The following is a 26076-nucleotide window of genomic DNA, read 5'->3' as shown; positions in this document are numbered from 1 at the left end:
CTATCTGACAAAATCCTACAGAAAATTTCCACTGAGATGTGTAACTTAAGACTGCGTCCCCCATGAACAACAGTGACATATATTTATCGTAACTATTATTTGTCATTTCACTTTCTGACCTCGCTCTATACAGAAAAATTTCTCCCACCATACTACGAATAACTTTAAGCAAAAGTAACATCGCCGATTAGTAACATGCAGTAGAGCTACTTAGGAACATTCTAACAGTGCACCAGGTGCAATATTAATTATCATTATTGTTTCGAAAGTGCTGAGGTACTGAATGTCAAATCACTGTTTGGTTACAGTATGAAATCTTCACCCCGCACCGGAGTGTACGCTGAGCGTCGGTAAAGCAGATGGCAGACTGAGATACATTGGAAGAATACTAAGGAAATGCAATCCGAAGACAAAGGAAGTAGGATAGAGTACGCTTGTTCGACCACTGCTTGAATGCTGCTCAGCAGTGTGGGATTCGTACCAGATAGGGTTGACACATCCTCTTCGTTACAGGATCATTTAGTAATCGCGAAAGCGTTACGGAGATGATAGGTAAACTCCAGTGGAAGACTCTGCAGGAGAGACGCTCAGTAGCTCGGTACGGGCTTTTGTTGAAGTTTCGAGAGCTTACCTTCATCGAGGAGTCAAGCAGTATATTGCTCCCTCCTACGTATATCTCGCGAAGAGACCATGAGGATAAAATTAGAGAGATTAGAGACCACATAGAAGCATACAGATAATCCTTCTTTCCACGAACAATACGAGACTGGAATAGAAGAGACAACCGATAGTGATACCCAAGGTACCCTCCGCCACACACAGTCAGGTGGCTTGCGGAGTATGGATGTAGATGTAGATGTAGATGTGAAATTTCCCGGCAGCTTAAAACTGTGTACGGGACCGACACTCGAAATCGGGACGTTGGCCTTTCGCGGGCATACGTCCTACCAACAGAGCTACCGAAGCACGACTCACACAGCCTTAATCTGCCACAAGTTCCATATCTTAACACACTCCGCTACAGAGTGAAAATTTCATTCTGGAAACATTCCGCAGGTTGTGGCTAAGTTACGTCTCCAAAACGTCCTATCTTCCAGGAACTTCGCAGCAGAGCTTTCGTGAAGTTTTGAAGGTATGAGATGAGCTACTGGGGGAAGTAAGGCTGTGAGGACAGGTCCTGACTCGTGCTTGGGTAGTTCAGATGTTGTCTATGAGGATTCAAGCGATTTTTGGGTGCTGTGTAAGCTTTGGACAGCTCTTTAAGGTACGCTTACCCTACCAGCGCAAGAAGGGGGCGTTTAGTCGACGACAAGATGAGGCGAGTGCCATGTATGTTAATACCATGCTAGAACGGGGGCACGGCAGGACTCACTCCCTTACGGGGACCATTATCGAAGAACTAGTGCCAACATAGCATCTTCCCCCAGTCAGTGTCGGCCATATACCACCCCTGTTCACGTATGTGCGCACGTTCATCGCTGAACGCAGTTGCGTTCTGCAGCATTTACCGACGTCCCGAGAGCCGACATCGAAGAATATGCACCATCTGCTTCTTCGACAGATCTGTAAACCGGTAATCCAACGAAAGACAAATATACGCTAAGCATTTCGCGGATTCGCCCATGTGTCACCCACGACCACCAGCGAGGAGTTGGCTGTCAGGCCTCTGGCGAGGAAGATCATAGCGTTCATGCGGTGCACTGTACATACAGCAATATCTTTGGACAGTGTACGTTTTCCAGAAGAAACATATTTTCCGCATTATAAGACGAACGCAGCTGTGTGGATCACTGGTATGACGGTCCATTACGTATATAGAGATACACATATGAACGTACTGGATTACTGGAAATACTTGCAGGACGGACATACAAAACTGTTACGGCTACAACAGTACAAGGACTGGTACGCAAATTTCCTAGGAAGCGTTTTTGCGGACCCTCAAGGTAGTTGGGGTGTGCCGGGTGAGCAAAGATGAGTGGCGGTGCTGTCGTTTGTGGAACCGACCAAGGTAAGTGATCAGCTAAGGAAAACTACGTGAGTATGCAACACGGAAACTAACAGTTTCACAGCAAGCAATGGGATATTTCTTTAAATTTCGTTTTAATAAACGAGGGCTACTCAGAAAGTAAGGAACGATAGGTCGCGAAATGGAAACACAGAGAAAAGCAAAACTGTTTTGTTTGCAACGGTTAGCTACACCTTCGAGCTACTTCTCTACACAGTCGCCGCTCAGACTTAGACATCTGTCGTAGCGTTGTACCAACTTTTCAGTTTCCTCGTTATAGAAGACAATTCTGCAGCTCGTTTTCTGTGTCAAAATATTGTCTTCATAGCCAGTGGTTCATTTGAGCAGAGACGAACCTCAGGGGTAGCCTGTAGGTGATCAAACACGTTGCAGGAGCATCTTCAATGCCCCTGCCCCTGCAGAGTGTCTCACGAGAACTGTCGTGTAGAACGAACCGCATGACAGTTATGTTATGTGGGTTGCATAGCCTCAGGCGAAATCCTTCGCCAGGCCCTCATACTGGGCGGGAGACGCTAATTTGTGCAAAGCTTATATACCCGCATCGCAGTCGCGCTATGTTGTGTATAAGCTGGAGCAACGACATACATCGGAAATTTTTGATAGCCCCTTATATTTGATCTACACTCACAAATGTTGTTTTACTTAAGTCCCCTGTGCCACAGAAAACTATAAAGTTCCATAAAATAAAAAATTCGGTGCCATAATTCGGTATCGATAAATGCCAGAAAACTTATTGCCCTCTATAACTTATCGAATTGAAATTAGCGTATGGCATTGTTGGTTGGGAGGCCCTATCTAGGGACGTTTGGCCGCCGAGTGAAAGTCTCATTGCAATCGATGCCATACTGGGCATGACGAGGATGAAATGATGATGAGGAGTACTCAACACCCAGTCCACGAGTAAACATGGGTCTACGATCCATATCTGTAGAGCTATGGGCACCTGTTCGGTAGAAGAGATGAATTTCACAGTGCCGAAGATGAACAAGAGCACATAGCTGTCAAGGAATGCACTTTAAAACCCATTATCTTTAGACTTTTTTTTTCGTTTGTTGGTCCATACTAACATCTCTCAAAATGTGGAATGCAAAGAGTTTGCAGTAGAAGAGATTTGTTTCACAGCATCGAACTTGAAGAAGTGCTCATAGCCCATAAGGCATGGATTGTTGAGCCCATGTTTAATAGAATTTTGGCTTAGAATGATCGTTCATGTCATAACTCTGACTAGTGGCTATTCCTGCTTGGACACACTGCAGGTATTGCGTCACCTAACAAAAGACAAAAAGTCAAATACACAGGAATCTGTAACGAAGTTCCTCGACGAAGTGAAATCGTGCGTGCTACTTTAAAGTCAGAATAATGAAGACACAAAACAAAAGTATATCTCACACTGGCCCATTTGTTACCTCACTTGGCCATTTCTCACCCTTAAGAAATCCGACAAAAATTTCCCTTAAATTACTTATTAAGTTTCTCTTATTTACACTGAATACTTTCAAGCAAATAAACCCCTTTATGCAGAACTAGACTTCACACTGGTCAATTTGATACCCCATTCGTCCACTTCCGACTCTTCGTTTGATTATGAAAATTCGGACAAAAATCCACTGTGCAATCTATTGGTAGTCTTATTTTCCCACAGTTCAATCATTTGACCAACAACATCTGCTTAAATTAGCTATAATTGATCATGTGTAGCTATATAGACAAAAACTGTGATATCATTTGAAGTAAATTGTTGATGCAAGACTTCATAAACAAGTAAATCAATATTATGCAACAGGAAAGAGGATTGTAGGAAGACTACGTACAAGAAAGACTGTAGAGCGAGCTGTTCGTATATCTCGCCTTATCTATGTGCTACACGAAAGAGCAACAACTTCAAGATAAATACTGGAATATTTATTATTTTGCCTTTGATATGAACTAAACTTTTCAACATTAATGGAAATAGAGAATACAAACTTGCTGTGCTAGATATTAATTTTGAATATCTTGTCAGATAGCATATAAGAAAAGTGCTTAGATTTTAGAACAAATGATGTTATATATTTTCAGTATATTTTCAGCAGAGCGTAATTAAAGTGCCATGATCCTTAACAGAAAACCGTTATCTAAAAAAATTATAATGTATCTGTCTCGTTCTGTCCATTTGTCATCTTCATCTCCATCTCTCTTCCCTCTTTCATCGCCGGAGCTGTTTTATTTCCCCCTTATCTTTTCTCTCTCTCTCTCTCTCTCTTCTCTACTCAAGGTTAAATCTAACTTTGGCTTACAAGGGGGTAAGTTATGCTGCTACAAAAGTCTTTGGTCACTTACCTAATAGCATCAAAAGTCTGACAGAAAGCCATATAGCATTTAAAAGGAAATTAAAAGAATTTCTTAATGACAACTCCTTCTACTCATTAGATGAATTTTTTGATACAGTAAGGCAGCAAACGAAGCAGGCAAAAAGGAATACAAACGTCTCAAACATGAGATCGACAGGAAGAGCAAAATGGCTAAGCAGGGATGGCTAGAGGACAAATGTAAGGATGTGGAGGCTTATCTCACTAGGGGTGAGATAGATACAGCCTACAGGAAAATTAAAGAGACCTTTGGAGAAAAGAGAGCCACCTGTATGAATATCAAGAGCTCAGATGGAAATCCAGTTCTAAGCAAAGAGGGGAAAGCAGAAAGATGGAAGGAGTATATAGAGGGTCTATACAAGGGCGATGTACTTGAGGACAATATTATGGAAATGGAAGAGGATGTAGATGAAGATGAAATGGGAGATACGATACTACGTGAAGAGTTTGACAGAGCACTGAAAGACCTGATTCGAAATAAGGCCCCGGGAGTAGACAACATTCCATTAGAACTACCGACGGCCTTGGGAGAGCCAGTCCTGACAAAACTCTACCATCTGGTGAGCAAGATGTACGAGACAGGCGAAATACCCTCAGACTTCAAGAAGAATATAATAATTCCAATCCCAAAGAAAGCAGGTGCTGACAGATGTGAAAATTACCGAACTATCAGTTTAATAAGTCACAGCTGCGAAATACTAACACGAATTATTTACAGACTAATGGAAAAACTGGTAGAAGCCGACCTCGGGGGAGATCAGTTTGGATTCCGTAGAAATGTTGGAACACGCGAGGCAATACTGACCTTACGACTTATCTTACAAGAAAGATTAAGGAGAGGCAAACCTACGTTTCTAGCATTTGTAGACTTAGAGAAAGCTTTTGACAATGTTGACTGGAATACTCTCTTTCAAATTCTAAAGGTGGCAGGGGTAAAATACAGGGACCAAAAGGCTATTTACAATTTCTACAGAAACCAGATGGCAGTTAAAAGAGTCGAGGGGCATGAAAGGGAAGTAGTGGTTGGGAAGGGAGTGAGACAGAGTTGTAGCCTCTCCCCGATGTTATTCAGTCTGTATATTGATCAAGCAGTAAAGGAAACAAAAGAAGAATTTGGAGTAGGTATTAAAATCCAGGGAGAAGAAATAAAAACTTTGAGGTTCGCTGATGACAATGTAATTCTGTCAAAGACAGCAAAGGACTTGGAAGAGCAGTTGAATGGAATGGACAATGTCTTGAAAGGAGGGTATAAGATGAACATCAACAAAAGCAAAACAAGGATAACGGAATGTAGTCGAATTAAGTCGGGTGATTCTGAGGGAATTACATTAGGAAATAAGACACTTAAGGTAGTAAAGAAGTTTTGCTATTTGGGGAGCAAAATGACTAATGATGATGATCGAAGTAGAGAGGGTATAAAATGTAGATTGGCAATGGCAAGGAAAGCGTTCCTGAAGAAGAGAAATTTGTTAATATCGAGTATAGATTTAAGTGTCAGGAAGTTGTTTCTGAAAGTATTTGTATGGAGTGTAGCCATGTATGGAAGTGAAACATGGACAATAAATTGTTTGGATAAGAAGAGAATAGAAGCTTTCGAAATGTGGTGCTGCAGAAGAATGTTGAAGATTAGTTGGGTAGATCATATAACTAATGAGGAGGTATTGAATAGGATTGGGGAGAAGAGAAGTTTGTGGCACAACTTGACCAGAAAAAGGGATCGCTTGGTAGAACATATCCTGAGGCATCAAGGGATCACAAATTTAGCATTGAAGGGCAGCGTGGAGGGTAAAAATCGTAGAGGGAGACCAAGAAATGAATACACCAAGGAGATTCAGAGGGATGTAGGTTGCAGTAGGTACTGTGAGATAAGGATCTGGCACAGGATAGATTAACATGGAGAACTGCATCAAACCAGTCTCAGGACAGAAGACCACAACAACAAGTTGGTAACTTCCCCAACCATCACCAAAAAAATTAAAAATATTAAGTGTGATGGAATATTTTGTGTAATGTAATATCTTGTATAGGCACCTTTTGTTAACCTGACACGTTCCACATCATTACGAAGTGTCGTATTCATGATCTATGGAACAAGTACTAATCTAATCTAATGTAATCTAATCTCTCTCTCTCTCAACTATTACTTCACAATTATCTTCCAGCTCGGTACTTCACCTCTTCTCCATTCCCCCTCTCTTTCTTTCTCTCTCTCTCTCTCTCTCTCTCTCTCTCTCTCTCTCTCTCTCTCTCTCTCTTTCTCTCTCGTTCTTCACTATCTCTTTTGTGTGTGTCCCTGTGTCTCATTTCCTCTCACTGTGATTTTCTGTCTGAAGTCATGTCTCTCTGTATCACACACACATACACACACACACACACAAATACACACAAACAAACAAAGGTATCCTTTCTCCCCTTCTGTATCTCCTTCACTCACACTATCCCCTGTGACGTGACACTTCATTTATAGTTTGCTGACACGTGTGGGTTAGACATGTCGTTTACAGTTTGAGAGATGGGAGATACTGAATAAAATATCTTATATGAATGTGGTTCTGGTAGTCGTACGCAGTTATATCATAGTGTAGTTTTCGATAGCAGTTTTTGAGTCTTGAGTGTCAGGTTGTGAAGGTATGTGTAGCAATTCTGTTAAATAGTAATTTCTTACAATTCTGTTCAAAAATTCATAGATTCTAAAGAGATATTCGTCAATGATAAAAACAGAAATCAAGTTAACCTCTCACAACATTCATATAAGAAAAATATAAATTTTATAATAACAAACTTAACGAAGAGTATTTGTGGGGCACAACATTTTGTTGACACCAAAAAGTTTATAAAATATAATTATCTCAGGAACTCAATCACTCTTTTGTCTGTTACCTTTGTTTTGTCCGCAATGTTGGCGGATTCGTGATTGTAGAGCTCATGGAGGGTGAACGTATTGACATGGGAATGGTCTATAGTGTACTGTAACACGTATGTAATTTTAAACATCGATAAATAACAGTAACTGATATGAAGAGCCATTTGACGAATTTTATTTCTATGCAGAAGCAACAACCTAATGATTATTCTTTGAATTAGGCAAATGGACATAGGAAAATACTATACTGTAACACAAACAGTAAAGATTGCAAGATTAATATAAAATCTTAGTATTCTTTTCACACTGAAGTCCTTATCTGCTGAGACTGTTTCTTCTTAAGCTTATCCATTACCGATCTTTAAGGAATCGCGACTGTCTAGTCAAGATCAATAGAGAAAACTGCAACCAGTAACTTTTTTGAAATAGCTATTATTGCATGAACCGGTATTCGAATGTTTACAGGCTCATCCTCCAACGGTGCGTACGAGTTGTTCTTATGACTGCGCAGAAAAATATTCGTACAGACTCTTAATCACTGAAGACATGGGGAATATAATGGATATAATGACTTCAGGAACAGATGGTACATATGAGTATCTCCAGACTTTTGTTGTGTATTTTATGTTAAGGTAGAATTCGTTATCGCGCATACTCGTAGGAGGGTAGCTATTTCAAAGTGTAGTGTTGGGTGGTGACCCTGTGAAAAAGGCGTGTTTCACCCACACGTCACAGAGCATTACACTTTGAAATAGCTACAGTATGCACCGTGCTGAAGATGAGCCTCTGAAGATTAGAAAAACGGTTCATGCAATAAATAACTATTTCAAATAAAAGCGTCTGGTTTAAGTTTTCTGTAATTAAATGTTTCTTCTTTTTCACATCTGGTGCTTAATGTCCGGTAAGTGTCGGGATGCTGTAGTATTTTCGCTCACCGTCTGCATCCAGCTCGTCGATGACCTCCTGCAGCGTGTCCGCGTCCAGCTTGATGCCCAGCATGTCCAAGATGGTCTGCACCGTGTCTATGGTGATGTAGCCCTTCTTCTCGTGGTCGAAGGCATCGAACGCCTTTTTCAGTACTGGAGCAAAAACGAAGGGCCGTTATGACAAATGCATTTCAGCATTCCTATCGCAAGCTACGAATCAAATTTAGCAATTGGATTGGAATCTTTGCTCTGTGAAATGGAAAACCTCAATTTGACCGCGAAGAAAACTGTTCATACCAACTCTTAATCACTAAAGACTTGGGGGAACTTACATGTGGTGGTTATAATGACTTCAGCATCAAGTATTAGATAAAAGTATCACCAGACTATTGTTGTATACTTTTGCGTTAATGTGGAATTCGTTATCGTGTAAATTGCACCAACCGAAAGGTTTCTCTGAAGCAATATATTGGTTCCGCATGCTGTTGCAGAAAATACTCTCCTCTAGATATCTCCTACACCATCTCGTCACCCAACGGTAAAAAACTCAGCGACTGATCATAGCGATCAAACGGTTTCAGCTGAAGTGCTTTGACGTTGGCCAGTTTGAAAACGGATGTCACAGGACTGAAGACTGCCACAGTTGGATTCTAAATTCCAAGTTTGACATGCGCGATAATTTTGTGCTACGTTTTCATTGATTGGGAGGTCAACGGCTCTAACGCTTGACGAGCTTAACCTGTCAGATCCATATATGTTGACCAGTTTTTGTGTCCATTTGTATAATAAGAAGAATATAATAAGAAGAACTGGTTATTTTTCTCCTCCATTAGTGCATGCAGATTACTACATGTACGTGCCTGCAACTTGAAAATGGACGTTTACTCAAAGCAAGTCGAGGTTTAAAACAAAATGAAATTTAAAATTCAGTAGTGGTAGAATTTGGTCCTTTGGGATCCTCTTTCTTATTGATGTTATAGCTACTGCTCTCATAATAGGTTCTTTTCCCCTTGCCGGCAATTCAATTCGATAAGTGACATTTCAATATGATTTTGATGGTTCATCAAGATTTGTGTTCTACTCACCTTGTATCTGTTCTGGAGGAAGGTCATCCTGAAATAAGAAACAACAGAATTAGTGACAGGTGCGTAAAATCCAAAGTGTTTATAGCGACTGAAAATCTAGGCAATAGCTGAGAAATATTTTAGACTGAAAAACTGCCTTGAAATGATAAATTATAAATAAATATAAGTTATATGGATTAAATACTTTTTTGCAATAGCAATGCAAGTGTTATTAAGACGAAATGCGTTTAATTCATTTCTTTAGCTTCTGTCATTAGCGTTTATCTTTATTTGAAAGCATCTTCAGTCACTGGAATGATTTTTCTTACAGTTTTGTTTACTAGGATCGTGAACAGTTCACATGTTTCAAGTTACTTCTATAAACAGTATTAATTATTATATTTACTCACGACTTTCCGTTGCTTACGTCATTCTTCCTGTTCTTCTACATGTATGTTGTGGATTTTAGCACACAGAAGTTTCACTGACACTAAATATATTCACGGTTTTGTGTTGTGACGAACGACTGCCATCTCTCCTTTTCGAGTGCTTTTGTTTTGCTATTTCGGGACGCATTCGTCTTTTGTTATCATAGCAGCTTGATCGTCTGCTGCTGCTCTGTATGTACGAGTGTTTATATTTTTTGGCTAGTGTATGTGTTTATATTTTCCGACAGGTGAGTGTTTGTGTGTGTGTATTTGAAGGTAGCTAACATGTTCAAACTATTGTGTGTGTAAATTGTTAGCCGGATGGGGTTCTACAGTCTGGAACCGCGCGACCGCTACGGTCGCAGATTCGAATCCTGACTCAGGCTTGGATGTGTGTGATGTCCTTAAGTTAGGTTTAAGTAGTTATAAGTTCCAGGTGACTGATGACCTCAGAAGTTAAGTCCCATAGTGCTCAGAGCCATTTGAACCTGATTTTTTTTGTGAATTATTCCTTTGATATGGTGCTTACTAGGTGATCTAGGGTGGGGATACTACCAAGTTTGTGATATTATTTTGTGATGTCTATGGGGGCTTCTCTTTATCTACAATATGTATTACTAATTCAAATAACGTTTGGTTGCTGGTGTTTTTCTGGTAATTTATCATGTGTTTCCTCTCTGTTGTAGCTGTTTGGACGTGGAAGTTCTATTGTAGGGATAGCATATGCCCTGTTCAATTATGGTGGGATTGTGGTTTTCTTGTTGGAGGTATTCTGCAAATATTGAATGGCTGGTATCATAATTATAGGTTTTTTATATTCTTTATACCTTATTTCAAGAGTCTGTTGATCTGCCGTAAGTACAGAGCATCGCATTTGTTACACTTGAGTTGGTAAATGCCAGATTTTTGGTATGTATCAGTGCCATCTTCTTTCTTTAGACATTTCTGTACTGAGTTACAACAACTCAATACAAAAGAGTGAAAAGATCGACATGACGCTGACATACACCAAAAACCTCAGTACAGAAAAGTGTAAAGAAGGAAGATGACACTGATGTATACGAAAAAATCTCAATGCAGAAAAGTCTAAAGAAGGAAGATGACACCGACATATACCAAAAATCTGCCTTTTATAACAACTCAGTACAAAAATGGTCAAAGAAGGCAGATGATGCTGAAGTATACCAAAAATCTGGCATGTACAGTAACTTGAATATTTAAACAATGTGTAATTTAAGAATGTAGTGGAGCAGCTACGAATCGGTAAATGAAATGGGACAAACAAAATAAATCAAAAGCACAGAAAGTGACTCGAAGATTGATGCATCTTTTATCTCGTACAGGGACCATGAGAATAAGATTTGAGAGATCACAAAGTGTACCGAGTCACATAAACAACCGTTTCTCCATCGCTCAGTAAGGAGATGAAACAGGACTGAAACTGGCAATGTTGGTACGAAGTGTATTCACTTATGTTTTGTATAATGGCCTGCAGAATACAAAACATAAAAGCCGTGAAACGAACAACATTCCCGTACAGTTCTTGCCCAGCCTTTGCGAAAACTGATGTGCTTTATTTTCCGAGCGGCCTGCGTTTCCGGACTGTTTTTCACACTCACACAAATCTCCAATCCGGCATCATATGCAACATGAGGTTTATTTAGTTGTTTATTGCCATCATTCTTCTGCCTGGACTGATGGCCCGCCACAATTTCCTATCGCTTTACTTCAGAGTAGTGCTTGCACTCATCGTTCTCAATTATTTGCTGGATGTATCCCAATCTCTGTCTTTCGCTACAGTTTTTACCCTCTACAAATCACTCTAGAAGCATGGAACTTATTTCCCGATGTTTTAACAGACATCCTAACATCTTAGCATCCTGTCCCTTCTTGTCAGTGTTTCCCTTATGACCCTTTCTTCGCCGATTCAACGGAGAATCACTTCATCCCCTATCTTATCAGTTCGACCAATTTTCAACATCCTCTACAGCAGCACGTCTCAAGTGCTTTGATTTTGTTTTTTCCGATTTCCTGTAGTCCATGAATCACTTCCATAGAAACCTGTGCTCCAAATGTACATTCTCAGAAATTTCTTCCTCGCATTAAGGCCTGTGACGTAATACTAATAGACCTCTTTTGGCCAATAATCTCCCCTTCACCAGTGCCTGTGCTTTTTACGTCCTCCTTGCTTCATCCATCACGTGTTATTTTGCATCCACGGTAGCAGAATTCCCACACTTCATCTATTTCCTGACCACAAATTTTAATGATAACTTACTTGTAATCTCTTTCTGATGTTCTTCATCACTTCCATCAGTCTCCAGTTTAGCATAAATCAGTATTATGTGTATATTGGACTGTTCATTCCATTCGAAAGGCCCTGTTAATCATATGCGCTTTCACCGAGGATAACAATGTCATCAGCAAATCTTATCATTGATATCTTATCACTCTGAATTTTAATCCCACTTCTGAACCTTTCATTCATTTCCATCACTACTTCTTTAATGTATACACTGAGCAGGACGGGCAAAATATTATATTCCTGTCTTATACTCTTTTTAAACGGAGAACTCTTGTCTTCTATTCTTTTTTCTCATCTTGACATATTTTGTATATCACACGTCTTTCCGTACAACTTACTCCTATGTTTCTCAGGATTTCGAACATCTTGCACGATTTTACATTGTCAAACGCTTTTTCTACCGCCACGAATCCTATGAACGTTTCTTGCTCTTCCTTGCTTCCACTTCCTAAAACCGAGCTGATCGACACCGACAGGATCCTCAGTTTCCTTTTCCACTCTTTTGCATATTGTTCTTGCCTGTAGCTGTGATGCATGAGCTGTTCACCTGAGCGTACCATGTTCCTCGCACTTACTGGCACTAGTTGTCTTCGGGATTGTGTGGATGATATTTTTTCCGAAAATCTGATGCTATATCTTCAGTCTCACAGATTCTAAAAACCGAATAATCATTTGGTTGTTATTGCACCAATCAAATAGAGTCTCCCCCTCGTGGAGGCCTTTAATGTATTCTTTCGAAGCGTTTAAAAGAGAATTGAAAACATGCGCGAGAAAACGGGCTAACCCTCAAATGTAAATGCTTTGAGATAAGTGTTGCCATCTGTTGCTGGGAATGGGAACTATCAAAATTGACATTGGTCTCACGACTATATGTCACTTAGGGGTGAAACCAATGTCAATTTTGATAGTTCCCATACCCAGCAACAGATGGCAACACTTATCTCTCTGCTTCCTTCCTCTCACGCCGTCCTTCCCGTGTCACCCTCCACAACACCAACTCCCATATCTTTTATCCCAGTGCTGGCGTCCCCCAGGGCTCCGTCCTCTCCCCTCTCCTTTATCTCCTGTACACTGCCGATGTGCCCAAGCCACCCCCACCTGTCCACCTCCTCCAATTTACTGGTGACTCCGCCTTCCTGGCTCTCTATCCTACCCTGCAATGGCCCCAATGCACCCTCCAAACCCACACTGACGAGTGGTTCCTTCGTCTCAACCTCTCCAAAACCCAGGAAATCATCATAGGCCGCATCAGCCACTTCTTCCATCTCCCAGATTTCTACGTCATCATTTATGGACGTCCCAACCACCTCACCCCCACACTGAGATACCTTGGCCTCACCCTTGACTGTCACCTCACCTCACCTAGACCTCTCACCTCCTGACTATCCAGCAGAAAGCCCATTCCTGCCTCTACCTCCTGATACTCCTGTCTGGCTGGACATGGGGATTACATCCTTCCACCATCCTACACACCTACAAGTCCCTTATCCATTCTATCCTCTGTTATGCCAGTGTTGCCTGGATCTCTGCCCTCCCCCCCCCCCCCCACTATTACAAGGCCTTCCAAATCCTATAACGCCACAAGCTCCGCTTTGCCTTCCACATCTGCTTTCCTCCCCTCTGCGTGACTCCCCTATGACCTCATCCGCTTCCCCCACCTCCTTCTTTTCCTCTAACACCTCTTCATCCTTTACACTGTCTGCCAGCTTGATCCCCCACACCCCCTGGTTTCCTCCTTCCTCTCCACCCCCGCCCATTGTCACGTCTCTATCTCTATATCCCTCCCTCTCTTCACCACCACAGCCTCCATCCGGCAATTTCCAGCACTTCCCCTTCCCGCATGTTCGCCGTGTCATCTACCCTTTCTTCCAACTGTAACCTGGCGTCGTCCTCCCCTCCAGGGCCCCCCTTTTTCCTCTCACCTCCTACTCCCAGAGCGGATTTTCCTCCTTTCCCCCCTGAGTCCCTGCACCCCCTCCTCGACTGTGTTCCTCCCAAGTTCGTCCCTTCCCAGCCCTCTTTGGTGCGCCCCTGCCCATCTCCTCCTCCCTCTCCTCCCCTCCCTCCCTTCTTCCCTTCTTGTTCATCTCTATGCCCCTGGCAGATCCTCTGTTTGACCATCATCATCGGTGTGCTACGTCAGTGTTGTGTTTGGTGCTGTTCTCGTGTGTGTCGAGAGTTGTGATTTTAATTGTGTGCTGGACTTTGACATATTGTTACTGTCAGTGATTGTTATGTGCTATGCCGTCCGTCGATACTTTTATGATCCAGTGTGTGGTTTTTTTGTGTGTACAAATTTTTACAGTTTTTATCTCCATTTTACAGTCGCCCCCTTTCTGTCTGTTCTCTTCCGTATTGTTACTCCCTTTTTTATATCTATGTACACCATATTTTCTCCTTTCTGTTATTTTAAATGTCGTCTTTGTATAATTTCAGTCTTTCGGCTGAAGAGCAGCGTATATGCTGCTGCCAGATCGCCCCAGATGGGGCACTAAATACAATAACCGGAAAAAAAACTGATGGGAAAACGCTGTGGTTGTATATGGAACCATGGTTGTCCCATGGCGTGCACTTCTTCGTCCGAAGCAAATTGACGGCCGCGAATAAATTTATGTAGAGTTTCGTAAATATGGAAGTCACAGGGGACTGTGTGGAACACGTATTAAAGTGGCTCCCAGCGTAGTCAAAACAACCTCGGCAACACGTGGTTCCATGTTTATAGAGCCCCGACAAAAGATATTCGGTGGCCCTCGATTTGCTTTGGACGAAGAGGTGCACGCCTGGGTGCAACCATGGTTCCGTAGGCAACCACAAACATTTTTCTGTGAAGGAATTGACGGTCTTTTCCAACAGTGGGAAAAATATATTAACAGAGGTGACGACTACTTTTGAAATAATAAAGTATTTACTTACTTTTTTCCATCTGCCTCGTTTTCATTTGACTGATACCCATAAATTCAACGAAAGTTGTTTCGGCTTCTCTCTATGCTAAATCTGTCCTTCTGACGACCATTTCGATTTCGATTTCTTTACATTTGTTCTGCAACCATTACGCATATTTATTTCATTCGCAGTTGACCTATATTGCTGCATTCCTGACTGTCTCCGAATAATTTTTGTACTTCGTCCTTTCGTCGGTATCTTCCGTTACCCAACGTTTCCTCGCAGTTTCCTAATTTGTACCTATACTTGTCTGTCCAGCTTCCGTGATTGCCCTTTTCAGAGATTTCCGTTACTGGTTCCGGCAGGAAGCTCATCCGACTTCTCTATGAAGGATGGGTTTAGGTGACGTATCATAGAAGAAGGAAAAAACAGTATCACAAACCAACGCCAACGTCGTGGTATTGATACCTGACACTGTAATCTTAAGAGGAGGTAAGTAAGGGAGCATAATCAGATACTTAAAATGTTAAAAGCATGGTAATTGAGAATCATCGTTATTAAGATAATAAATAAAGAGGTTCTGCGCAGTAACGTCGAAGAAAGGAATGTGTGTTGATACGTCCCCTTTCGAAAATTATGAATTACTGTGCTGGTAAACCTCTTACGTTATTTGATTTTCAAACAGCTGAGCAAAATTGAACGTGCTCAGACATTTCTCTCTTTACTTATTCTGATCATCATTAAACTGACACACACTATTTTTAGCGCAACGCACGATCCGTTAGAGCCATTCGGATATAATGCCTGTCATCTCGACTGTTGATGATACGAGGCCGTTGGGATCCAGCACGGCGTTCCGTATTACCCTCCTGAACCCTCCGATTCCATATTCTGCTAACAGTCATTGGATCTCGACCAAGGCGTGCAGCAATGTAGCGACACGGTAAACCGCATCGCGATAGGCTACAATCCGACCTTCATCAAAGTCGGAAACGTGATGGTACGCAATTCTCCTCCTTACTCCGAGACATCACAACGTTTCACCAGGCAACGCCGGTCAACTGCTGCTTGTGTATGAGAAATCGGTTGGAAACTTTCCTCATGTCAACACGTTGTAGGTGTCGCCACCGGCGCCAACCTTGTGTGAATGCTGTGAAAAGCTAATCATTTGCATATCACAGCTTCTTCTTCCTGTCGGTTAAATTTCGCGTCTGTAGCACGTCATCTTCGTGGTGTAGCAATTTTAATGGCCAGTGGTGTACTTAAGGCACCTTTCGCACTCGGCTGTGGGTGGTCAGTATGGATTAGGCACCAGTGCAGGTTGTTTATGACTGCTGCACACTTCGTATTTGTACTCAGTAGCCGAGGTCGACACGCAGTGAAAGACCTGGCAGAGTTCCAAAGAGGGCACATTATGGGGGCCCGATTATCTGGAGCATAAGTAACCAAGACAGCCTACTTACTGAACGTTTCAAGAGCAACTGTTTCCACAGTCATCACAGACTACACAAAACATAGAAAGACATCATCGTGTAAACGTAATAGTTGGGCGTAGATGAAAACTAAATGACAGAGATTGTCGTTCGCTTACACGAATTGTGTCAAAACAACACAAAACAACGGCGGCTAAACTGACTGCAGAACTCAAATATCCATCTCCGAGACCCCGTATCTATCGACACTGTCCGCCGAGAACAACATAAAGCTAATACTCATAGGCGAGCTACTATACCAAAACCTTGACTGAGGACAACGAACGCAAAGATGCACATAACACGGTGTTAAGATCATAAATCCTGGACGGTTGACTAGTGGAAACACGTCATATGGTCCGATGAGTCAACGTTTTAGTTATTTCCAATACTGGGGCGGGTTTAATGTCTGGAGAACGCCAGAAGAAGCCTAGAATCCTGATTGCTTCATTCCAATGGTTGAGCATGGAGGTGAAAGTGTGATGATGTGGGCAGTCATATCATGGTATTCTGCTCTTCCCATCATTACTCTCGAAAGCCGTGTTACAGCCAACGATTGTGTGAACATTTTATATGACCAGGTGCACCCCATGGTTCAAATGTTCTTCCCCAACAGTGATGCCATATTTCAGTAAGATAATGCACCCATTCACACAGCCAGGACAAAAATCGTGGTGTGAGGAGCATGCACCTGAGGTGCAGCGTCTTCCCTGACCAGCGCAGTCCCCGACCTTGAACGTCATCGAACCCTTGTGGGAGGTATTGGAGCGCAGACTCCAGAGCAGATTTCCTCCTCCCTCGTCACTACAGGAGGTAGAAGAGGTTCTGAGCGAAGAGTGGCATAACATTCCACTGGAGACTATACAATCATTATATCCCAGTATTCCAAGAAGAATCGCAGCTGCATTATGGGGGCCCAATCCCTTACTAATTAACCATTCCCAAGTAACTATTGGTGTTCACATTATTTTCCCTATCCCCTGTAAGTACTCAATTTTGGAAACTTACTGTGCTGCAAAAATATGTAGAAAGTCACTGTTAGTGCCCTCGTCCAAACTTTGAGTCGCTTTGATTTCCTTGCAACGTAGAAACGGGACCGTATGAGTACACAGTGATATTTTCTACAACGTTATCTTCCGATGCTCGTCTACAAAGACTAGAATAATATAATAGAAGCGCCGAAGAGCGTGTATTCAGAGTCTTGCCCTAAGGTCGTTTTGAACACTGCAGTTTCACAATGCGTAATCCTACTAAACGCGATAGCCACTTACCTCCCTCCGAACTTTGGACTGACTTAACCAGCCAATTACAAAGGAATCTACTGTTTGCCGTGGCTTGTGGTCCACTTTTTCAAATTGGCATTCTTCTCAAACGTATATCATTCTCAAAGGTGGGAAAGGCGATGTTGCTGCTACTATTGTTCTTGTTTTTGTTGTTGTTACCACTGTTGTTTGGGTGTGGTCTCCAGTCCGTTTCCATGCAGCTGTTCACGTTACTCCAGCCTTTGGAAGTCTCTTCTCCTCTGGATTAAGACTGCAACCCACATCGACTTCAATACCTGTATGATTTTTGTAATCAATTCGCACTCTACGTGTGCACTGTTTCAACGTCACACATTTCTCTCCATCACTGAACTAACTATTCCTTGATGCTTCAAGGCGTGAGCTATCATCGTATCTTCTCTCTCAGTCAAATTGTGCCGTAAAACTGCACGTGAACCGTGGAGTGTGCTGCGACGGGTTGGCTTGAGTGACTCGATTCACAGATAGCCAGCCGTACCGTAGGTGCAGCCTCATCAAAGTGGTGTCAGACAAGAGCCTAAGAAATGTACCGACTTTTCTGTAGTTACAGGGCAACAGTGTGGCCGACTGACCGATCTGGCCATGCGTTATTAGCTAACGTTCTCTTGCTATGTTTATATTTCGGACTGCTGAAAGCAAGACAACACCCGGTGTACTTCCCGAGGATATATAGCTCTGGTTTTATGATAATGTCGTCCTCCAGTGTTTTCCGGAGAGAAAATCGCCCTCTATTTGGATATCCGGACGGCGACTACTTAGCATTTTGTTATAAAAATAAAAAGTCTAGCTTTGGATAAAGGAATGTTACATCTGTTAATCGAGTAGGCAGGTAGACAAACTGAAAGAATAAATGAAACATTAGATATGGGCTACTGAGACTCAGTGAAGTACGAAAGCAGGAAGAATGTGTTTCCTGGCCAGGTAACTCCCGAGTTATCAACACGAAATCAAATATGCGTGCGGGTAAACTAATACGAAGAGCGTAGCTGATAGTTCGCCATAGCCAAAAGGAGAAAAAGCCGCAACACATCACAACAGTACATGAATACAGAATGAACCAGAACTCGATGAACAAACCGTTACAGGTTGTTCGGGGAGAGCCGGCCGTTGTGGTGGAGCGCTTCTAGGCGCTTCAGTCTGGAACCGTGCGACCGCTACGGTGGCAGGTTCGAATCCTGCCTCGGGCATGGATGTGTGTGATGTAGGTTAGTTAGATTTAAGTAGTTCTAAGTTCTAGGGGACTGATGACCTTAGATGTTAAGTCCCATAGTGCTCAGAGCCATTTGAACCATTTTCTTCGGGGACATTTCCTGACAAGAACCGTCACCAAATTGACCTCATGTTTCAAGGAGAAAAAAGGACATTTGAAAGATTTCAGCCCCAGCAATCGATTTCGCGCGGAAATCTGGGCCATAATTCTGATATTACGCAGTTAAGACCTTCTGGAAGTACAGCTTTTAAATTTTCGCGTATACAGTTTATCAATTGCTTTTCCCCACTGCAGCCGCCTAATGTCTGAGTTTGAAGTACTGTACGGCGGCATCCTATTCGTGGCATCTTGAAGGCGAAGAAGGAGGAGAAGGGAGTTGGACACATCTGCCCAATGTTGTTTGATATCTTGCTCTAGGGCATGTTATTCTACGCCAAAAGTAATAATTAATATATGTAGTATGTGAACCTCAGTACATATACATTCAGCATTCTGATATTGATATTCCACCCGTCAGGTTAGCCGAGAGCGCTAATGCGCTGCTTCCTGGACTCGGGTAGGCGCGCCGGCTCCGGATCGAATCCACCTGGCGGACTAGCGACGAGGGCCAGCTTGGATGTGGTTTTTAGGCGGTTTTCCACATCCCACTAGGTGAATACCGGGCTGGTGCCCACGTCCTGCCTCAGTTACGCGACTCGCGCTATTTCATGGCTTACACTAGACGCAGACAGCTGGGGTACACTAATTCCGTCACAGGGGGTACAACGTGGCGCCAGAAATGGCATCTAACATCGCCAAATATCGTAACAAGGCCCATCCCGCGTTGAAAGTGTGACAAAGGTCCTAATAAAATGATGATGATGATTCTCATATTGAAATCTGCAGCTACGTGTACCCCTCAAAATCAGAATGAATAAACCCAAGCAACAAGAATTCTTATGAAGCAAAGTTAACGATTTTCCATTTACGATTTAACCACGCCAATCGTACTGAATAATAACGCATCTCCTTCAAATGTAATCCACGTTAACGTGCCAGCTTTAAACTCCAAAGAAAATAACGCAAGGCAGTAATGTTAATAATTAAATGGCGCTGCGCTGCGTCTTTAATGAAGCACTCATTCGTTTCATTCAGTCACGCTGCTGTTGTGAACCGCAACATCTAAATGTTCAGAGCCAAAAGATCTCTGGCACCATCTGCAGGTTAGGAACTGCTCCCGTTGCTGTTGACACAGTGAATGAAGTATGCTACGAATGTCAAAACAGTATTTCGTAAACCTCTTACTCCACTGCACATTACTTGGCGCCCAGCAGTAAGCGGCTCTAACGGGACTCATCGAGTGACAACTTGCGCTTGCGCATGTTTGAGAGCTGTACTTTGAGAAGGTCGTCACTGCGTTCTGTTACAATTACGGCCCAAATGTTCGCGTGGTTTCGGTTTCTCGGGCTGATACCTCGCAAGTGTGATTTTTCTCCTTAAAATTCGAGATCATGTTGGTGATACTTCGTTGTGATCTCGGGCGACTTGTTACCGAGAGATAACGTAGTTATATAACTTTTTCGGTTTGATACTGCAGTCACCCGTGTTTCTGTGAGAAAAATTTCGTAACAGTGAAGAAGCCAGCTATATACAACAAACAAAACGTGCACCACGTGACACCGGGCAATGCAACAACTCTTAATACGGCACAGGGAGCAACTGAAAAGGAACGCAACGGAAAGGCTATGTACGAGTATCGGGAACTAGTTGTTGACTAACTGGTTCAAATGGTACAAATGGCTCTAAACACTAAGGGACTTAACAGGTGAGGTCATCAGTCCCCTAAATTTAGAACTACTTAAACCTAACTAACCTAAGGACATCATACACATCCACGCCCGAGGCAGGATTCGAACCTGCGACCGCAGCAGCCACGTGGTTCCGGACTGAAGCGCCTAGAACCGCTCAGCCACCGCGGCCGGCGACTAGCTGGTAACGGGGCTCCGCACATGGGGTAGCTCTGAAATGAGAACCTTCAGTTTCCGTGTGTAAGCGTGGAGGACACCTGACATTGTTTTGGCTACACTCTGCATGTCGAGCACAGATTAAGGCTCAGAGGGAAAAATGCTTCTGTATTAATACTACGCACGAAAAAGAAAACGAAGGAAGTTCTGGATTGATCCGTACATCGAAATTCATAGCTGTTTATAGAACGACTAAGCAGTGCTATGGTCATTAGGTGCAGTTAATATTTTCCGCCATAACACATCGTTAATTTTATTTTGAAACCCCAGATAACGTACCCTGGGTTTTACATACACGGAAATGTGGCGATGTTGGTTTGTCACACAAGAGAATACAGGGTGAATCAAAAAGGACTGTACAACTTTGAAATGATATAGAAATTTATTGAGATAACTTACATAACGGGTAGATGTGTCATTCTACAGAAAAAAATCTTAAATCATGTAGTGCATCAGTACGACATTGCGCCACCAGGAGCGCCAGCGTAGTGTTACAGTGGCTCTTTCTTCTTCGTGGAAAAACAGTCAGCGGTACTGTCTATCTCTATAGGCTTGAAATTTTTTTAATACTACAGATCGATGAAGATGACCGCGATTGGATGGTATACTACCAGCAAGACGGCGCTACACGTCATTTCCTCAAGGAGGTTCACGATTTCCGCAATAACCGCTACCCAGGTCGGTGTGTTGACTGTGAAGGCCCATTCGCTGGCCACCTCGCTCCACAGCCTTGACGCAGTCGAGTTCTTTCTCTGGAGTTTCATTAAAGACCTTGTGTATCTTCCTCTCCTACCGAACAAATTAGCCGGCCTGAAAAATCGAATCTACGCTGCCGTTGCACAAGTTACGGCCGACTTGGCGCGACAACTGTGGGAAGAAATTGATTACCGTTGTAATGTTAGCCGCATCACAAATTCTACACACATCGAACCAAAATAACACTTCACACTTTCACGTGAAACTTGATGTTGTTTGCTCCGAAACGACACATTACCGGTTCTTTATGTTCTCTGCATGAATTTATATATCACTTCAATGCGATAAAGTCCTCTTTGGCTCATCTTGTACTATTGGTACCATTTACCGTTTTTTGTACAATTGTTGTCACTGAGTTGCCGATAAATTTATTTGAAGCAATACGGCACTCGTCATACGAAATTCGTTTCCCACTTCACATCCCGCTTTCTCTGCCACATCTCTTCTGTAGTAGCCTGGGGGCTTTTAGTTGTATATCATGGAATGTTTTTCGATTTTTCTTACAAACGTAATGTTCACAATCTTCTTGTTGACCTTTAAAGTAAACCAATACTCAAATGGTATGTAGAAGAGCTTCTGCGAAGTTCGGAAGGTGGCAGACGAGGTACTGGCTGAATTAAAACTGTGAGAAGGGGTCGTGTGTCGTGCTTTGGTAGCTCCGTTGGTAGAGCACTTACCTGCGAAAGGCAAAGGTCCCGAGTGCGAATCTCGGTCCAGCACAAAGTTTTAATCTGCCAGGGAGTTTCATATCAGCGCACACTCCGCTGCAGAGTGAAAATCTCATTCTCTAAACCATTACTCAACTGATTTCGAGGACGCGACGCGTCTCGGATCGCTTAGCAACGCGGGCGCCGAATGTCTGGGAACCGTTTGGCAACGCATTTAAGCGAACGACTCGGGAATCACGGTGCAGGCGCGCTGTGTGCGAGGCACTGTTTAGCTACACAGGAAGTGATTCGCTGCGACCCGCTGGCAAAACACACACATCGGCAAAGGGTTGCTTCTGAGTCGCTCCGTGTGCGGAAACACTGAACTGCAATGTGGCTGCCTCGACGCGGGGACGGTTGAACATAGCGTCATCGAGGCGCTGTCCCATTGCATTCAGCGAACCCGCACGCGAGGTGCATATCGACAAACTCCATACGTTTCTGTATAGTAACATACAACTAACATTGTTGTAAAAACGAACCCAAGACAGAACCGAGCAGTACCGAATGCAGACTTAAAGGCAAAGAGTAAAACGTCTACTACTGTTGTCAACAGCTGGAAGCGCGAGCGAGTAGAAACAAGACACACCGCATACTGTCGACATTTTCTCTATAACGCACTGTTTTAACCGTTTACCGAGCCGCTAGAGACGGTGGGTCTTGTAAGGGGTCCGTAGGCCGTTACTATAACTTTACACTCGGCACTGGCCGATAGGGGGATCAATCGATTGTGACGTGTTGCGAGAGCGAGTGTCTAGATGCGCCAGAGTGTTTGGCGGGAATGGTGTGTGTGTGTGTGTGTGTGTGTGTGTGTGTGGGTGTGGAGGCCATTATTGGAATACAGGGTTTTTAACCGAGAAGGGTTTCACCATCGCCTGGTTAGACCCCTAAATAATAAATAAATACCGGGAAAGTGATGAAGTATCTTTGTAAAAGTGATCAGTGACGTTACTAGTGCCGATATTTAGTTTCGCGTCTGCCGTGCCGGCCTAACCTTGGATTGCAGTGTTGGATGCAGTGATGGATTAGCGTGTGACGATAATGGAAAATGAAGAAAGCCTGTGCTGAGATTAGCCGTATTTAGATATGTATGACGAAGGCAGTGGCTGTCTCCTTTTTTCTGTTTTGGGAAGAATATAAGTTCGTAGTTAGTAAAACTGTGTTGGTGTTCCTTATAACCATACATTATAGTATTGAAAAGGACGAACTGAAAAGTAACAACTTCCGTAGCAGTCAATTCCGATTACCAGTCCCATTAGGTTCACGGTCATGTTAATAATAAATACTGGGCTGCTATTCGATCAGATCAGGCCGGGATAAAAACGGAGGTGTTACAGTCTCTTACCTCAAAATGTTCAGAAGCTATTCCTGAACAACGTCTGTAAGTCTTTCCAGTGTCACCTTGTATATGCCTACTACTACAGCGGATGATGGAGGAATTTAAATGGCTCGTTGATTTCCTAGTTACTGACTGGCAATTTCAGTTCAACATTACGATATGAAGAAAAGCAGCACAGTACTCAAATCAATCCTACTACTAACAGAGTATTTACCTCAAGAATCGTCGTATGATACTTATCCAATTAGCCTCTGAACCACACCGCATCCGTGGTAATGCAGCGTTATAGCCCAGCAAGCTGGAGTACATTAAAGTCTGATGTGGTCGCACACATACAATAATCTTAATCAGACTGAGTAGAAACGCCATGGAGACACACACACACACACTGTGGAGCACACAGTTTCCTGAAATCGAGTCAGCATGCACGATAATCCGGTGTAGAGTAGTCATCGTCAGACGTACCATGATGTCCGGTGGCGATGGTGCAGCGTTCTGTCGCACTCAACTACTGGGGCGGTTCGGTGGCGCGCACGTGGTTACTTAAACACTCTAATTTTATGACCGCCGTCGAAATAAGCGGCAGTAACTCAGCACGCGCTCTGCAATGCACTGTATTGTACCCGTGGCACAACGTGGGGCGCCCGATATAGCGCTCGCATGACTGACATTTGACGCAGTCGTGAGCGTCCACAGGGCACATTCCTCGCCCACTGCATGCCGAGCCAGAGAGCACCGGACGGCCTTACCAGCACAGTGCGCCAACTGCATCGTGTTAACTCGCTCCTGGACCGTTCTCCTCCATCCGAAAAATCTGTCCTCACTAATATGATATCAGCACGTCATACGCCCGTTTCAAAACTATTAATCCTCAGGGGGGTACACGCCTACTTTGTGTACCATGTGTTTGGCAAGCACAAGGAGCCCTAGCTAATATGGTATTTACTTATACAACTTTACATATCGGTACCATATTTCTCTAACACATAAATTACACAGCTATCTGATCATTTAACTGAGAGAGACAAACATTTATTTTACTGCATCAGTGACAGATATTTACATAATTGCACCGTTGGATAACTTCACACTTATGAAATTATATTTTGTCTGTACTTTGTGAACAGTTCATATTTTTTCGGAACCATTGTGATACTATGAGAGCTTTGAATCACATATTTGGTATGGAATCACGATTTTTAAAGTACGTTTGAGGTAGATGACACTTTTGACATGAGCAGAGAATTTTTTTTAGGTTTTGAAATTATTGGAGGAAGCTACAGAGATTTTGAGAATTTGACTGTGGTGTTATGATGTTATTATTACGACGACGATGTGAATTATGCTGCTGAGGTATGTTTAAGCTGATGCTATATGAGTTATTTGGTTATGCTACGTATCTGTTATGATGAAATATTGAAGAAGTGTCGACGAATATATATATGTCTAATAAGGTAAGAAATAAGGAGTAGTGGTTAGGGACTCTGATTTGTGAAAAAGAATGTTGGAAACCGAGAATCGTACTTTAAGAGTTATGAAATGAGTGTATATGCGTGAATGTATCACTATGCTGGCAAAAAATTTTTGGACACAATTATATTTAAATGATTTTATTTCTACAGATTTGTAACGCAAGTTCTTGACCGGTGATTTTTTTTTATATGAGACTGCCACTGTAGCGGAAACTGGTGTCGTAAATATTTCGATAAGACAGTTAAGTGACCACCTGCATGTAATATGTCGTGGGCACCCAGCTGCGCGACAACCACCTGACAAAAGAAAGCCATTAGTGTGTGCCTGTCAGAGGCACAGGTGGAGAAAAAAGAGGCCATTATCCTCGCTATTGAGATTCCTTTGTAGAAAGCATCGCAAATACGACACGCTCAAACTTGAAAACATATGATTACACTGTGGACCTCTTAATTTCTGATATTTACTAAAATGCCTAATGAAACGACGAGAAACATTTCATGGCTATTGTCCTGCTAGTTGAGAGAAATGCCATGTGGCTTGCTTTATGCATTTATTTACTCATTTTGTTTAATATCTAGTTTCTAACTGCACTGAAGCATTGGTTAAAATAAATTTTATGGATGTACTAATATAAATATTTTATGCCTACAGATCCAGTAAATAATAACTTTATGATGTACTTAAAAAAAAAACGAAGTAGCACAAAAGACATTTCCCTTCACAGAAATTGCATACAGTATTGTCTTTTCAAGTACATGGTAATATTTTATTACAATAAATTTTTGTGGTGCACCACTTTAATTGCATAGACATTAAGATGTGAATAGACATTGTCCTTATCTGCATTGTTGTCTTTAGTGTAACATTTTTTCTGATTGAGCTTTGTCATGTTTAGGTATAAGTTATAGCATTTGCTGCGGCTGTTTGCCATTCATAGTGCTACTGATTTATTTTTCTTGTTTGCTGCGC

General features: G+C 42.5%; 1 protein-coding gene across 1 annotated transcript in view; it reads right to left on the bottom strand.

Moving 5' to 3' along the window:
* LOC126355890 (troponin C, isoallergen Bla g 6.0101-like) overlaps positions 1-24194 on the bottom strand; it is a 44478-nt gene extending 20284 nt beyond the window's left edge. The window contains exons 1-3 of the mRNA XM_050006395.1: positions 24100-24194; positions 9252-9279; positions 8176-8319 (exon numbers count right to left, since the gene is read on the bottom strand). Of these exons, the coding sequence (XP_049862352.1) occupies positions 8176-8319; positions 9252-9279; positions 24100-24102 (175 nt within the window). The 5' untranslated portion in view covers positions 24103-24194. The remainder of the gene's footprint in view (positions 1-8175; positions 8320-9251; positions 9280-24099) is intronic.
* Between the last annotated feature and the right edge of the window lie 1882 nt (positions 24195-26076).

The sequence above is a fragment of the Schistocerca gregaria genome, chromosome 3 (assembly GCF_023897955.1).
Source record: "Schistocerca gregaria isolate iqSchGreg1 chromosome 3, iqSchGreg1.2, whole genome shotgun sequence".
Taxonomy (NCBI): Eukaryota; Metazoa; Arthropoda; class Insecta; order Orthoptera; family Acrididae; genus Schistocerca; species Schistocerca gregaria.
The sequence above is the reverse complement of the archived record's forward strand: the minus strand, read 5'-3'. Positions and strand labels throughout refer to the sequence as shown.